The sequence below is a fragment of the Amblyomma americanum genome, chromosome 7, assembly GCF_052857255.1.
Source record: "Amblyomma americanum isolate KBUSLIRL-KWMA chromosome 7, ASM5285725v1, whole genome shotgun sequence".
In the NCBI taxonomy this organism is placed as follows: domain Eukaryota; kingdom Metazoa; phylum Arthropoda; class Arachnida; order Ixodida; family Ixodidae; genus Amblyomma; species Amblyomma americanum.
Window position 1 is genome coordinate 68,170,982 of NC_135503.1, and position 17,129 is coordinate 68,188,110.

Here is a 17,129-nt window from a genome sequence, read left to right on the forward strand (position 1 = left end):
TTCTTCTAGTTGTTTCGCACCCCTTATCCGGATCTGCGGTCACTACCTACCCTAAGCAGACGTGTTCCCTCACCACTTCCAGCACCTCGCTACCAACTGTAAACTGTTGTTCACTTCCGAGACTGTTGAAAGTTTCTTGGGTTTTCTGGTTTGGTTTCTCTTAGTTTGGATTACTCTTCATATATGTGTTCAGAGATCGAAAATGCGAAAAATCAGAAAAGCCGTATAAAACATCAAAACAAGTACCTTTTTAAGTTGCGTCTTTGATGCTGCCTCACCCTGTGCTATTTTTTTTTTTTACTGGTGTATGCTGCTGGTTGCCCTGTAAGCGCCTATTTATGCTCTGTACGCGTATTTTTGATCTCCAACCGTTTTGTCTTCCAGTAATAAGGAATGCTTCAAATAGAACGAAATTTCCGATATGTGCAATTGAATGATATGTATTATAGTTTCCATATATGACATAATAATAATAATAATAATAATAATAATAATAATAATAATAATAATAATAATAATAATAATAATAATAATAATAATTGGTTTTGCGGGGAAAGGAAATGGCGCAGTATCTGTCTCATATATCGTTGGACACCTGAACCGCGCCGTAAGGGAAGGGATAAAGGAGGGAGTGAAAGACGAAAGGAAGAAAGGTGCCGTAGTGGAGGGCTTCGGAATAATTTCGACCACCTGGGGATCTTTAACGTGCACTGACATCGCACAGCACACGGGCGCCTTAGCGTTTTTCCTCCATAAAAACGCAGCCGTCGCGGTCGGGTTCGAACCCGGGAACTCCGGGTCAGTAGTCGAGCGCCCTAACCACTGAGCCACCGCGGCGGGGCTATATGACATATGGCTCGTTGTAGAATTTCGTATTTATTTCTGCGTTCGGATGAAGTCTCCTGTAAGTATTTACTATCATCAGCAGCAGAGTGTGCACCCCAGAAGCAGGGTGTGATTGTTGCGTAAAGGAAAGAAAAGCACACTTTTTGAAAGACGGAATGAGGGATAGGGGGAGGGGGTTGCTTTCATTACGGAGGCACATTGATTTAACGGGGAAATGCGATCAATCTTAAATTATGTCTCTTCATGAGTATCCCCTGTGAAGTCATGCATCTTGACTCCTGCGGAGAAACCTGCCTACGATACGGAGACATTTGACAGTACCTGCGTCTTTCGTCCTGGCGGTTATGAAGACGACTGTCGCAGTGTCTTTAGAAATTATGGCGCTCGATGAGGATACTGAGAAAATTTAATACAATTTATCACTGTAAACAAGTCCACAAAATGAACACGTGTGCCTCGGAAAAGGACTACATGACGCCATGTTTTCGCCACGTGTCAATAAAATCGGTGTTTGCTAAGCGTTCCAGGATCTTCTTCTCCAGCCTCGCGTTTTGTTCCGGAGAGAAGTGATTCTTCCAGTCTCCGACAATACCTTTGCGGATGAAGCTGGCAGTGGAAGGGTTCTTCTGCGACACCTCGTGAAATACTTTAAGGCCTTGCGGTGCGTCTGCTTCTATTTTCTTGGTGAAGAAATTTGTAAAGTTCTCCAAGGCGTAATTCTGCATGGACTTGACGTCGCTGTACTTTATGACGTTCTGGAGAATCTCTTCGTTCTCCAGAAGCAACTTGTGGTAGTCTTTGTCGAAGAACTCCGCGATCTTGAGAACATTCTCGCGTGGCTGGGCCTTCATGTCCTCGTAGTGGAGAAAGAGGACGTTCGGGTCGTTGCGGTGCTCGTACCACTCCAAAACGTAGTCGAAGTAATCCCCATAGTCGTTCTCGCCAGAGATGAAGATCTCGAAGAAGTCGTCGAACTTGCCATCGGCGAAGTCGTATCCCGTGAAGCCCCGCGTGTGGTGGAATAGGGACACGCAGGTGTCCTTGGGGTTGCGGCAGACGCAGAGGTACTTAGCCTCTGGATGCATGGGCATGAGGTGGTAGGGAAGGTGCGTCTTGATTACTCCGGGTCGTACCATGTCTCGCACACTGTCGGCGCCCAGCATTTCGATGAATGGACTGCTCTTGAAGAACTCCAGGCCGCTGGTTGGGGGAACGCCCTTGCTGAAGATGAGAAAGCCAATGTGTTGCGTCCATGTAGTTCCGCACTTGGGATACGTGACGACAAACTTGTCATCAGGTCGTGGCTTGTAGCTGAGGGCAGAGCGCAGCATCTCGACAGTGAAATTTGGGCTGAGCCGCAGCACGCCATCCATGTCCTGGTAGTGCGGGCCATTCGGGCGACGCACATCGATGACAACCATGCTGGACTTCTCGGGTCTTTGCAGGCGAGAGTCGAATGGTGCGAGAGTTTCTGCTGATTCCTGGTTTCCTGCGAACAGAATGAGCAGCAAGATCATTCAGTGTGCCCATGACGCCTGAAAGCATGAAGCGTGCGCTCCAGTTCCATATCAAAATGGCTTTCAGACTCTTCAACTGCACATTCTGCTGTACCTTGTGACATAAAATCTACCTTTTCTGCCATTGTTCGTACTCTGGTGCTTGCGTTCAGCACAGAGGGTCAAACCGACGTTCTCCGTATTTGTGTGACGTGTTTTAATGTCGCACATTATCTGGCAGTGCCAGTACAATTGCCTACATAAAGCGGTCGGAATGCTTGGTTTACTCTCTATCCTCAATTATGCATTGTCGAAAGCACTAATTCATAATCACAGCCTTGTGATCCGAAAAGGCCTCTTGTGACGAAGTTCCAGCCTTCTCCGGACTGTCTCCCAGTTTCCTGTTGTTCTCAGCGCACCCGACATACGCGGAAGCCAGCGATAAAGAACCGAAAACAGGAAGGCATCAGCTGCGAGCTTGTATGCGTGGAGAGGTTCCGAACGCCTTGTATCTACGTCCTCCGCCAGCACGGAGCCTCCGTAGGGGGGACTGACCGCATGTGCTGCTACACCTTCGCTGACTCTACAACGTGGTCGGTATGGCTCCTTTTCGCAGCTGCATGGTGGCCGCCGCACCGAATGCACTACTCTCCTCACTAACGGTCCCCGCGGCTCCCTGCCGATTCACTGGTCAGTAAGAAGGTCGCGGCTTCTGTAGGCGCCCCTTCTCGAAGAGGGCCGGGAGAATTTCATGCCTTTAGCTCCCGTTGTTTGCGCGCTTCTTGTGTTTTCCTTTCCCACCGAAGCTTACCTGTGGGGTTTGCACACCGTGACTTTATATCTGTTTTCTTTACAACCCGGACGAAGCGGCGGGGAAAGCGCGCGGGCTGCCGTTTATTGAGTTCGCCTCGTGCGTTTTACGTGTACGAGCACAGCTTTGTGGTGCCCGGGAACCCTCGCCCTTAGAGCTAGCGCTCTATGCAGCAGTTGTCCCTTTTCATCCTTGGCAAGGACGAAAAGCAACAACATTAGTTTTACCCGTTCTATTTTCTCCAAGTCCGACTCGATGTTCAAATAGTTGCATGCTAAACCACTGGATATCACGTGACCACGAAGACGCCACCTGGAATCCCTCTGCTGCCCAGCCCATGCACCTGGCTCACATTATCATTTGCCATTGAATGAAAGCAGGAGTTCTCGACGACGACACAGCACAACACAATTGCCATTGATTTGAAAGAAAATGCACCACGTAGCTTTCGCAGTGAATAGCGGAACCCTGGTTACAGCACTCAGATAAAGCCCCATTTGAACATTTTTTACTTACGCGTACCTGCGCTTTGCAGTGGCCTCTGCGCGTTCGTCATTGCGGCTGACCGCTGCGGAGTTCTAACGCTTAGTGTCTAGTCCATAAGGTCATGGCTGTGGTGTCTGTGATACAAAATGGCTGGTCTGCTAATAAGTGAATTCCCTAAGGTTGAGGCGGAGGATATAAAGGACAATTTAATGATCGGTCCTGCTCCAGTTTCATCCACTTTGACATCGGTACCATAGGCAGAGTCAAGACTGCAGCTTGTGGCCAGAAAATTAATTAATTATAGATAGGTTTGAAATTCTGTTTTAAACCAAGATTAATTGAAGAGGTACTAATCATGGTAAGCCAGTGAGAATGTGCATAAATTACGAAGAACGTGGTTGGGTAGTGAAATGAAACAAGTAAAGCTATAATGTTTCACCCGGCTACTACACATCGCACCTAACGGCAAAGCGACGGGGCCCTAATTTGCAGTTCCCGATAGCCGTTGATATATCCCATGAGAAGAGCGAAGCGACCCCGCTTGCTTTCTGAAAAACATTGCGAACGCATAGCGATGAATGAGGGAGCGATGTTTTCCCACGCTCGAGCGGCGCTGGACCTCAAAGCGGTTGCCACCTGTCTCCATGGAACCTGTGTAAAACGAGGCACCGTTCATGCTCGCAGTTAATAATGATTGCGAGGGGAACTAAAGCTCTCTGTGCGTCAGCGAAAACAACAAATATGCTCCCCCCTCACAGGCGGCATGGGGCACGCTTCACGTTATTGTTTTTGGTTTCTGGCTTTGCATTTATACAGCGCAGCTGCGTTAAAACGTTAATCTTCCGACAATTTCAATTTTGAACGAAATTAAAAGTGTGGTCCATAAAGCAGAGTGGAATGCTCACGGCAGCCTTAATTCTATAGCCGGGATATCTTTCTATGCCTTTTTCAGAAGTTGAGTGTCAAAACACCTATCGAACACACTAGAGGTTCCTACACACGGCAGCGCTACCAGGATGCGGTTCACCGACAATCCTTTCTTGCTTCTTGTGCAGCTTTTCTTGGCCCTGCTAGATCATGCCGGTGACAGAAGCATGCAGCTGCCTTCAAGAATGACTCACGGATCAGACACTGCCGACGTACGCCCACCAGACCAGCTACACGCGCCCACATGGGATCACCGATGGATTCTACAATCAGCGACCACATGCGCAGACCACTACATGCATCTGGGACAAGTGGCGACACCACCAGACTGGGCTATATATTGCCACCCCACGCGCGCGGCGGCCACTGGGCACGGCAGCGCTACCAGGATGCGGTTCACCGACAATCCTTTCTTGCTTCTTGTGCAGGTGAGAAAACGCTACGGCGTTTGTATTCGCTCTAACAACCCATTCTTGTTGGTGCTGCCGTGCCCGCGGCTGTTGTTTGATGTTACTGTAAGCTTGCGCAAACTGCTATTGTTGGGGGGTGATATCGAAGCCAATCCTGGACCGGACACAGCTCAGATACTTACGCAGCTTCAAGAAATTGCCTCTGACATAAAAGAAATAAAGGAGAAGCGGCTGGCGGACATAGACAATAAACTCGATGCTCTTGCTAGACTAGAGAAACAGGTCACTTCCTGCCAGGAGCAGGTCGCTCAGATGAGCGAAGTCATAGAAAGGTTAGAGGAAAGAATAGGCGACTTGGACAACCGAAGCAGAAGATGTAATTTAATTGTCTATGGCCTATCGGAGAGTGAGGAAGAGACCAAGGAAACACTCAGAGAAAGGGTAAATAAAGATATTGTCCAGGATAAACTAGATCTCGACGCAGTGGCCATCGAGCGTATCCACCGTTTGGGGCAGCCTGCTGGAAACAAAATTAGACCTGTTATTATGAAGCTTTTAGACTACAGAGAGAAAGAATCAATACTGAAACGAGGCTTCAAGCTTAAAAATTCCGATCTGTCCATTGGCGAAGATTTCTCGCGGAAAATTAGAGATATTCGGAAAAAGTTGTGGGACAGCGCGAAGCCTAACCGGGACAATGGCGACAAAGTATCCCTTTCCTTTAATAAATTGTACATTAATGGTCAAGCATTTGTCTGGGACAGTGAAAACGCAGTGAAAGTGCCGTTTGGGAAAAAAAAACGACAAAGCAACTACCCCAGAAAGCCAAAACGACAACGTCTCCAGCCCCCGAATGACGCGTCGAAGAGCACATTCAAAAAATAAAATTATTGAACATAAATGCCAGAAGTGTAGTGAATAAAGTAGAGCAACTCGAAATTGTCCTCATTGACCAAGATCCAGATATTGTGGCTGTCACAGAAACGTGGCTCTCGAGTGATATTGGTAGTCAAGAAATCTTCCCTCCGAACTACTCAGTGATGCGTAAAGATAGGCTTTCCCGGGGTGGTGGCGTTGCGTTATTGATAAAGAACCACTTTTCCTTTATCCCTCTGCCGGACATCCCGGGAGCAGAGGCAGTGTTTTGCAAGATTCTATGTGATGGCGTCAGCATTGTCGTGGGATGTGTTTATCGGAGCCCCTCTTCCGGACATGATTGCTTGAGTGCTGTACACGATTATATGCAAGTGCACGTACGGAACTCTAGACTAATCATCATGGGCGATTTTAACCTTCCGGATATTGACTGGGGTACATTGCACCATACTGATCCGGCCTCAGATGCACTCATTGATTTAATGCTGAATTTTAATCGATATCAAACAGTCTCCCGTCCAACTCGCATACTAGGCACAGCAAAAAGCATTCTCGATCTAATACTAGTAAGCGAGAACTTCCCAACACACCAGACTAAGCTTGACATAATCGACGGCATTTCTGATCACAGTATACCAGTCTGCGAGTTACCACTCAATATTCTAATAACAACCCGCTCCTCCCAATCGACAGTAAGTAATTTTAATAGAGCCGACGACGCTAGTATAACAACACATCTTGCACACGAGTTTCAGATGTTTGCCGAAGCAGCATCTGAAGCAAGCTCAGATGTAAACTCCCTCTGGCTCCAGTTCAAGGAAATCATTTTTTTCTGTATATGCAGATATGTCCCCTCAAAAAACAAGCGCGTTAAAACAAAGAACCCGTGGATCACGCGAGAGGTCATTCATGCAAAACGCAAAGTGAAAAGGCTGCGTCGCTCTATTAAGTCCAAAGGTACTAACCCCGACAGAACACAAAAATTAGCCAGTGCAGTTGAAATCTTCAAGGATAAAATGATGAAATCAAAGGAATACTACTTTAGTGTTACGCTGCCTGACTTCCTTACTTATAGCCCACACAGGTTCTGGAACCACTTCCGCAATAGAAACACAGCAGGACACGAACAGACACCAGAGGAAAACAGTGCGAAGGCTAATTACTTTAATGACTTTTTTCAGTCCGTATTTACCACCGATAATGGCGTTATTCCCCAGATGGCAACCACCCGAACTTCAGATATCAGAGAAATAAACATAACTGATGACGGAATTTTCAATCTTCTCTTGAACATCGATACGAAGAAAGCCAGCGGGCCTGATAACATACCCAATGCATTTTTGAAAAGATACGCCGAATGGTGCAGCAAATATCTCGGCATAATATTCCGCAAATCACTTGCTGTGTCAAAACTACCGGATGACTGGAAGCTGGCGAAAATCATTCCGATCCATAAAGGAGGAGATGTCAGTAGTGCATCAAACTTCAGGCCCATTTCACTGACTAGCACAGCATGTAAAGTTTTCGAACACATAATCTCAAAACATCTAACAGATTTTCTAGAGCATAATAAGTTGATATCACCTGACCAGCATGGTTTCCGCCGAGGGCTGTCGACTATCACTCAGTTAATTGAAGTCGTTCATGACTTGGCCCTCAGCATCGATACCTGCAGTCAAACTGATATATTACTACTAGATTTTTCCAAAGCGTTTGATTGCGTGTGCCATAACAAACTAATCGCAAAGCTGCAGTGCATGATCGGGCGGGGGGAAGTTCTGGGTTGGATCAAAGAGTTTCTATCTAACCGTTCTCAATTTGTAATCTTTCAAAATATGCCTTCTAAAATAACCGCGGTCACTTCGGGAGTTCCGCAAGGCTCCGTTCTTGGCCCACTTCTCTTCCTTATCTATATTAACGATATAACCACTCAGATTAAATGTAACATTAAGCTATTTGCAGACGACTGCATCATCTACAGGAAAATAGAAAGTCCGGAAGACCACATTGCGCTTTCCCAGTCACTTGACGCTGTGGTGGATTGGTGTGATAGATGGCAGATGACCGTCAATTCTAAAAAATCAGTGTGCATGACAGTAACCAGGAAAAAAGTTTCCTCATCTTTCCCTTACAGCATTCACGGTACGCCACTCATTAAAGTCTCCCAGCATAAGTATCTTGGTGTTACACTAACCGCTGACTTTAGATGGGACGTACACATCGCTAATGTAACATCGGCAGCCTTACGAAAACTGTTTTTTTTTTTTGAGAAGATGCATCCGACTCGCACCAGCATCTACTAAACTCCTAGCATACAAAACTTTCATAAGACCTATTTTAGAGTACGCTCACACTGTTTGGTTTCCGCAAACAACCACTAACATAGCAAAACTAGAAAAAATACAAAGAAAGGCACTACGGTTCATCCATAACAAATATAAGCGTACTGACTCCCCATCGAACCTTGCAGCTATTTCAGGACTCCCGACGCTATCAATGAGAGCAAAGCACGCGCGTTTAAAATTTTTGTACCAACTGTTGCATAACGATTATAACATCAATGTGTCAAAATATATTTGCCCGTCCCAGACTCGACCGACACGACACAAACATGCGCTCACTCTAACTGATTATTCCTATCGCACAGATGCACTTAAACATTCATTTTTTCCTGTAGCCATCCGAGAATGGAACAAACTGGATGCCTCGATTACTCATGCGCCGACCTTAACAACGTTCGCTACAAGGCTCGAGGCCGGTATTGCCGCAGAGTAACGCTCTCAGTGATGCACATGGGCCTCTGGGTATTGATAATCCGTTTCACATCCGTTCTTTCTTGTCGTCTTAATCAGTGCATTACCCCTTGCGTAGTCATAGTTTGTTTTCCTGGGTTCAATTGTCCGCTATCCTTCAGTATTATTATTGTTTCCAACATATACGTATCTTGTCTTGAGCGCCAGGGTTTTTTTTTTTTTCGCTTCTACGTGCATGTTGTTCACTGTTAGCCGTGTTTGATCACTTCATATGGTAACCTTGTCTGGAGCCGATTGTACATAGTTTGTCCTCAGGTAGGCAAATGAACCACTGTTCTACCAGATTTATCTTTGCATGTGTTCTTGCCGCATTTTGAAATTTCCTTGTGTTGTGTGATGTAGTTCTTGCCTCATTGTAACTGTTGTGTATGCCCACCTGCTAGGGCCCCGTAAAGGGGCCTGCAGTATTGAAAATGAATAAATAAATAAATAAATCATCTTCATCATCCTTATATAACAGCGATATATCATTATTCACGGGTAAGCAACTGACTTGGACTGAAATTTTTGCAAGCAATATTCACATACACGAATACACCAGAACGCTGTCGACAGCAGCATAATCTGACCATGCAGCTTAGAGCGCGTTCCTGATAGATCATAAACAGGGAAAAGGCAGAAAAGTTCTAGCTGTATATCGGAAGCGGGGAGCAGACAGAAAAGTTCTGCAGTACATACAGTTTAAAAAAAGTTCATTGTGAGTGAAGGAGTCTTCGCAATATATAGATTAAATGATGCAATTATTTTACAAGCCAAACTTGTGAACACTTGCGACCGTCGTATAGTTTTGTGTGAGACGAAATATACAGTGGGGCAAAAAATGGGATCTTTTTACTCAGTGCCACCTAGCTCTTTAACATGCAACCAAAATGATTGGATATTTATCTGGAATGACTAGAAATGTGTGCACTACAGTTCAGCTTAGGGCTGAACAGTTATATTTTTGACAAACAGAAAAAAAAAGCCGTTTGAACGAGAAACCAGTCAGAAAAGAGCGAATTTGCGGCAGGACGCTTTTCCCGGAATCTGGATTAACTTAAGCCTTTATCTGTTACGATTAGTCCTCCGCCTTCACTTTTGACAAGTTTAGAATGATTTGGTGCTAGCGCTATTAAGGAAAAATAATTTTGCCAGCAGGCTACACGTGGACCAGAGCGCGTGATCTTGGCTTCCTCCAGGGTCTAAAATAAAAATAAAGGCTTTATTCTCAACTCCGAAGTTCTACTTTTTTTTTTCTCACTCTCCAGGTTGGTTCAACGGTTTGACAGCAAAGCACTGATTGCGAATATACGCGAAGAAGGCATAAATAAACTCTGGAGAGCTTGAAGGAACACTAATGACGCCGAGCGTTTTCGTGTCCTTAAAGACGCCTCCCCCAGAAGAAGAAAATGACGGAATGCCAACAGCAGGGAACCTACGAAGTTTCTTAGGAGTTCAAGCGCCGCACCCTATACAAACTTGCAAGAATGAGTACTTCTGCTGCACATGCTGTGAAAATGGAGCAACGTCTGTTAGGTCTGAACTACAACCAACTCCAAAGTAGCAGACTTACGCACTGTGAATCGAGCAATATCGCGTTTCCATTGGAGCGGGACAAAGCGCAAGAGCAACAACTCTGACGCTGAAACAGATAAAAAATTCCCTGTTCAGCCGACCACGCCGATTACACAGAACTGCTCAGTGCCGCCTCCTCGCCTACAGTGCATTCCAGAAACCAATTCTTCGTGCTTTTTCTTCGAGCTCTTTCTTCCTTTCTTCTTTCACTCCCTCCTTTATCCCTTCCCTTACGGCGCGGTTCAGGTGTCCAACGATATATGAGACAGATACTGGGCCATTTCCTTTCCCCCCAAAACCAATTATTATTATTATCAATTATTATGCTCGATATAAATTGCTGCCGTTAACGTATGGCAGTGGGGACTCTAAGGACGCTTAGTTCGTCTGTCAAAAATTAAAAGAAAGAAAAGGAGCAATAAATAAACTGGTTTCGTCTCGCGTCTACTCTCGCACTGTACTGTAAATTGCCCTGCCTTTGCGAAGGGCGCAAATGCAGCGTTGCTTACCGTGACGCGTTTTTCACTGCGCCGCTTCATAGGGATATACGAAACACTATATGGGTGATCTTAATCGTATGTTGGCTACTCATGGTTCTGTTGGGTGACGTATTTGGTATTCCAACTTCGGCTTCCCTCTTGCCCGGTTCTTCAAGTTAGCTTGCGCACCTGTACTATCATGCGTAAGACGCATCGTCCAGTTTGGGAGGAATTACGGCTGTCACGCGGAGCTAGCACAAGCCCAAGTATTAAAAGTGTTGTACGGTACCAGTTTATACTGATGGCATATTTGATTGTTTCATTTGCTTGCTGTGACAAGTGTACTGTGATAAAATAAAGCTAGAAAGTGGATTCCCAACGACATTTGCTTTAACATGCAGGCTTAGGTGTTGCATCATGGCCCTCACTACTTACTGTTTGTCCGTGCTTGAAACACGGGAATGAGCCCGGAAAACAAAGTGAGAACGGTAATAACGATAAGCGCACGGCGAGTTTCTGTACGTTGTCCTGATTATTGCCGACGAACCGAAAGTGTAAAACTAGAAACTGGACTCTGAACGACGTTTTCTTTTAACACGCAGCCTTGAACGGATATCACGCGCGAACATGCTGGCGTTTTCTAATATCCTTCAAAAAAATCTTGCTCAGAAGAGAAAGAGAAGTGCGGGCATTTCCGGGAACGGTGTGGAACATCAAAGTCAACAACGTGCTTATGAAATCATATCGGCATGACAAATCGTCCCCACAACCAATTCGTGAACTTGTGAAATAATGTTATACCCATGCTGCGTGTTCATCATGCAGTTGCAGAGTCGGTCACGACAAGGTGACAAATTGAGCCAATCATCGTAATAACGCGAGTTTAGTCACTTCATCTTGTTTTTGTGCATTTTGTTTGTTGAAGTGCAGAGTCCCGACCTAGGGCAAGCTGTGCAGAATACAAACTTCGCGCGGTGATGCAGCTATACATGGGACTTCTGCTCCAATGGCGTCGGCCATGACGGCCATTTCTTATTATTCAGCTTGGTTTTCCCCGTATGTATACTTTACAGTCTGCGTCAAATACATTAGCCCCCAAGGATTTGCTTTCTGGACGTCCAGGGTGGCTCGTTTAGCATCGTCAGCGGTAAAAATTCCTCGGAGTTGGGAGCTCGCGACCTCGTCATCGCCCTTCTCAAACTGAGGACATCCAGTCGTGTATGGAGCATTACTACACCCTTTGGGCCGTCTATTTTTGACGCCGACTGTACTATTTCGGCGGGACAGTCGCCGTAGAGAATGCACCTTCTGCGGACATGTGAAGCGGGCTGGCTTGGGGGAGGGCGGTTTCGTAATAAATACAGATATTACGTTGCAATACAGATATTGGGGCCATGACCACGGCCTGTAATATCGCCAGGGGTTTAACGTCCGCAAGCTGCAGACGGGCTATGTGGTGTTTCGCGAGTGGAGGGCTCCGGATTCATCTAGAGAGTCCGGAGCTCGTTAGCGTGCACTAACATCGCATAGCACATGGACGTCTTCTTGCATTTCACCTATATCGAAATGCGGACTTCCCGGCCGGGATGTCATTGCGCGGCCTCGTGCTGAGAAGCCGAACGCTAACAGCACTGTGGAGAGAGTTACATCCGAGGTATCTTTGAAAGGATGTGCGTCTCATTCTCCTTCTTCTTTAAAAAAAAAAACATATGGGACACTCTGCAGCTGTGATGTAAGTGGAAGGCGTGCCAAAACTGGACACACTCGCTATGCATGCTTATTATTCGGCGCGTGCGAGAGCTGCTCTCGCACTAATTTGCAGTTACAGCACGTGACTACGAAGGTAATTTTCTGGCACTAATGTTGCGCAAGCGTCTTTAATGTAAATTTACAAAGGCACGTCGTGGCGGAGGGTCGCTTCAGTTTCACAGCGAGCCTATTTCACCCTGTGACACGCATAAAAACTGTCTCAGGAATCTGTTTGTCCCACTGATTGTAGGTGGAAGGGCTGCCGACGAGGTCACGACTGGAATCTTTGACTTAGTGTTCAGCAGAGGCAAAAAAAGGTGCCGATACTGACGTTGGCTGCAAGCAACCTGATTTGTGATGAGTATTTATTTAATTGCTCACTGATGTTCACTGTAACGCTGAACACTATTGAGAGGCTGAGCGCAACGAACGAAAGTATTGGCGTCGCGCCCACACTTGTCCCCTTTAGATATTATTTTTTTGTTTTGTGTGTATGGCGACAGCGTGAAGGTATGCACCCCAGCACGCTGATTGCTACCTACAATACCAGATAACGATGGCTGACGGACATATTTCTGTAATCTCTCGGCTCCCAAGAACCGATTAGAAGAGGCTTATCTCAGCGGCTTATTAGAAAAGGCTTATAGAGCAGCACTCCATGGAACTGCAGCCGCCTTCTGCCAGGCGTACAAGTGGGCGGGATTCAGAAGCGTAGTCAATGGAATACTTTCTTTTTAATCATACGCGCTGCGGTTTTGACGTTAAGTGATGCTGAGTAGCCCAATACACACAGGAATCATGCAACGAGCATACATCAGCACATCACGACTTTCTCCCCCGGGATGCCAAGAATACGCGAGATGCTCACTGCTGGCTCATTTGCGCTTATGCAGTCGACAAGAAAAACGCCAACCAGCCGTCTTTGCACTGACCTTGTCGGCGTAGCACGCACGGCGGACCGGTTCGTTCTCGGTGAGCTGGCTCCAAACAGGCCCGTTACAGTCGCAGACAGCCGGCAAACTTCTCGCCGCCTCGTCAAGCGTCAGACGGTGTTTAGTGCCCGCTCGTAAGCCGCCGAAAGGAGGCCGCTCTATGCGCGGCTATCGCCTTGCGTCACTTGGGAAACCGGAGGAGGCGGCTTGGGCGAGGAGGACAAGAGAACGCGGTCGCTGGACTCGCGCGTGTCTGAGGCGCTGCTGTTGAGACACGTGAGCCCTCTCCTCATAATGGGAGGGGAAGTAAGAGAAAGAAAGCAAAGGCACTTACAGGAATGCATAGGCAAGCGCAAGTAGTGCGCGCGTACTGCGCACACAAAAACGTATCACTGCGCCAAGTGAGGGTCGCTGTTACCAGTGGCTACCATGCCGCTACCTCTCGATGCCTCGCTGACGCGTATAACGAAAACGCAGTGAGGTGCGAAACGAAACGATAGACCTTCCTGATCCTGCTTAGACATTAAAAATTGTTTTCTCTAACTGACGGATTGTGAGCGTGATTCAAGTTGTGTATAGGTTATCCTCTTCGCTTACTTTCTCAACGCGAATGTAGGCAAAGAGACTACGCGGTATAGCTCTGACAGCGTTGCACGCTACGTTGTGAAACGGTTGTGATTCATGAAGTTCTGCGACGGAAGCGATTGCGGCGAACGTTGCGGCACGCCATTTGAGCATCGTTGCAGGTTGAGCGGCGGGGACGGAAGGCGGGGAAAGGGTTCGTTTTTCGCGCAGGCAACTTTCACTTTCTCATATTTTGCTTCTCCTTGCAGCGCCGACAGCAGCGCGCCAAGCGGGTGGCGGTGAACCACGTCCGTCGAACGCTCCTGTTGTTGCCCCAGTTGGGCAGAAACACAGGAGAGATCAGCCCAGTCATCCGTGCCGGACAATAAACCGGTACCGCTTCGCATTCGCTGCCACAGAGGACGCAGGCAGTTGTAGTCTTTACCGAAGTGGGGTGAGAGGCGACGCTTCGAAGAGCAGATGTAAATTAGTGGCTAGTTTAGCGAGAAACTTTACGTTGTATGCCGAATTATGCATACCTTAAGAACCTGGGCGTCTCAACTGTGGATACGATGATGTCTTATATAACAGTACCTGTATGAAGGGCTTTCATTGTGCTTCCTAGCGCGGACATAAGTTTAGGGAAGAGCAGAACATGACGTTGTACATTTTTGCAGATTATAGCATCCTTCTCAATATTCGTCAGCATCAACAAATGAATATAACAACAAACATTGGCAGTAGGTTTGCTCGGCTATGCGAGGATATACGTAGCGAGAGGTACATTTCCCTGGCGGAGCTTGTTCTGGTCACTGTATATTTAGCAATGAGAGACATTGGGCTTCATCTTGGCGGCTATGCGCCGTCCATTACGCCCGGTAGTATGGCATCTCCGTTTGGCAAGCCGTTTCTCTCTCTGTTCGGGCGTCTCCGCTGCTCCCTTCGCCTTCTTACGCTCATTCTCTCTTTGTTGAGTAGCCAAGTGCCAGGCGACAACCTCAGGATCGGAAGAGTTAACCTTCTCTTGTCTATACTACCTTTCCAAACGGCAGTGTATGCCAGCAGCGAGAGTCTGTCGGTACAGTTGCGGAAGATTATTTTGTCCGACTGCGAAGAACAAAAAGACGTAGTAAAATGCAGCATCTTCCTGTCAAAATTTTTGCACTCTCGACACGACATTCAGTTAGAAGAAGCCCAGCAAGCCCTTGCCTACACAGTGAGGAGTTTGTTGTGGTATTGGGAGGGCAAGCAAGTTTCCACAAGTTTACCTGTCGAGTCTGACGAAAGTATCAGGACAAAGTCTTCATGCCAATGCCTGCGATGGATCTGTGTCACAAGGTACTTATATTGGTCTTACCATTGAATTCACAAATAGAGGTTAATGGCAAGGACGCTCCTAGGCAACGAGCAGAAGCAATGCTGTTTTGTGTGGGCTTATTTGTGAGTCCAACAATGCTCTGCTTGCAGAGTAGTAAAAAGAACTGCACTCATGCGCATGCGGCGCTCAAAAAAGAAAGTACAACGGCCACTTTTTTGCTGTGCAAGAACAAGGCTGAGACATGGTGTGCGTATCTTGCGACGCCGAAACAAGTAGGTATGTGTTATGCGTGGTGAGCTGCAGAGACTTCAAGAAGAGAATTCTGCGATGGAATAAACTGTTCTTGAACAAAGGTACAACATTTACATCCCGTTTTCGTTGCCTGTATGCAACACAGTGCCTAATTGCGTATGATCCTTTTCTAGACCAGTTAGCTTCCCAACAAAGAGCAGAATGCTGTGCGCACCTGCTTCGAAGCTGCAAGACGGCGGTCCCTTCATGGGTACAAATATAGAAAAGAATGGCTTTTGGAGTGCGTCATTCTAAGAATGAAGAGCCCTCGTTTATACGAGCACTTGAGGTGCCATAAAATCCTTGCTCTCCCCAGTCGTGTGTGCCTGCAGAAGTGCATGAAGGTTTGTGTCAGTGAGCTCCAATTTCAAGCAGAAGCTGCTAAAGCTCTTTTGGTTTTACAGGCATTGAAAGCAAGGTATGGCTTCAACCAAACGGTTCTTGATTGTGTGAAAGAAAAGGTCACTCAACTAGATGACACAAAAAGGCATGGCGGCTTAGTAGTCGATGAAATCAAACTTTCCACTCATCTGGACTTGAAGTCAGCAATGGAAATTTAAGGCTTCATCGGTTTACGGCCATGTACTGAAGAGAAGGACAGATACACAAAGGCTGACCGTGGCCTAGTTGTTACGTTTCAACCATTTGTGGGAAAATGAACCCAGATTATAGGTACCTATCACCCACCAGATGAGTGATGCTTTTTATTAAGTTTTCTTGCTTTTGTCTTCTACAGGTGTCTGCATCAAAAAAAAATGTCAAGGCTGCATTGTTAACTAAGATCATTTTGGAGGCCACAATACTTTGCGAGAAAGCTGGCCTCCGCGTAGAATTCCATCAGCTGTGATGGAGCAGCATGATGCCGTGCAATGTGACACAACATCGACATTCATGCAAGTTCCAGAGGTGTGAGGTTCAAGGTGATTCACCCTTGTGATAAAAAGAGGTTTCTCCACTTCCTCTCAGATTTTCTACATCTCGCTGAGTGTGTGCGGAATACCATGATGAAACGTGGATTCCACACGCACATAGGCAGGGGAAGTTTAAGAAGTTTTTGTCCTGTATTGCAGCAGTTTTGTGGTTTAAAATTGGCCTAATAAATGCTTCATGTTGCAGGTGCACTGGGATCGTGTCGCTACCACTTGAAAGCTTGACAGCAGCACCGTTGCCCTAAGAGTTGCGCCAAAATTAACACGGTCGCACATATACCCAAATGGGTTTGAAAAAATGCGCGTGAATTTGGCATTTAAGGTATTCAGCACTCCAGTACTGCCTGCGATGATATTCTACAAGGAGAAGATTGAGGACAAGTACCCCAATCTTGAACCAACGAGGGTTTTATTGCCATGGTGGCGCAGCTCATTGAGGTAATGAGCTCCAGATTTCCCGCAGAGGCATTAAGGTATTTGCAGCGTGGTCTTTTTTTATATCATCTGTCATACGCAAATAAAATTAAATGCATAAACTTGTACTGTTTCAGACCAGCCAATGCTAAGGAAGCTGCACTAGATGCAATTCTAGAGTTCCTTGACAAGTGGGAAGCCCCTGCAAAAGGTCTCGGCTTTATGATGGCATAA

At 46.6% G+C, this 17,129-nt stretch overlaps 2 protein-coding genes and 1 pseudogene across 2 annotated transcripts; 2 read left to right on the forward strand and 1 right to left on the reverse strand.

Annotated features, from left to right (window-relative positions):
- Positions 1-849: 849 nt before the first annotated feature.
- On the reverse strand, positions 850-13,561 carry LOC144099284 (sulfotransferase ssu-1-like). Its single transcript, XM_077632468.1, has 2 exons — positions 13,380-13,561; positions 850-2,335 (listed from the first exon to the last, which is right to left on the reverse strand). The coding sequence occupies exon 2, from the start codon at positions 2,265-2,267 to the stop codon at positions 1,314-1,316; it is 954 nt and encodes a 317-aa protein (XP_077488594.1). The 5' UTR covers positions 2,268-2,335; positions 13,380-13,561; the 3' UTR covers positions 850-1,313.
- LOC144097190 (uncharacterized) lies at positions 4,389-6,285 on the forward strand. The gene has a single exon (XM_077629941.1). It carries the CDS (start codon positions 4,656-4,658, stop codon positions 5,859-5,861), a length of 1,206 nt encoding a protein of 401 aa, XP_077486067.1. The 5' UTR covers positions 4,389-4,655; the 3' UTR covers positions 5,862-6,285.
- A 1,702-nt stretch (positions 13,562-15,263) lies between the features above and the next one.
- LOC144097771 (uncharacterized) lies at positions 15,264-17,129 on the forward strand (annotated as a pseudogene).

Excerpts from the sequence above, each read along its gene's own strand:
- LOC144097190 (XM_077629941.1), top strand. The coding sequence starts at position 4,656 with ATGCGGTTCACCGACAATCCTTTCTTGCTTCTTGTGCAGCTTTTCTTG.
- LOC144099284 (XM_077632468.1), bottom strand. The coding sequence starts at position 2,267 with ATGGTTGTCATCGATGTGCGTCGCCCGAATGGCCCGCACTACCAGGAC.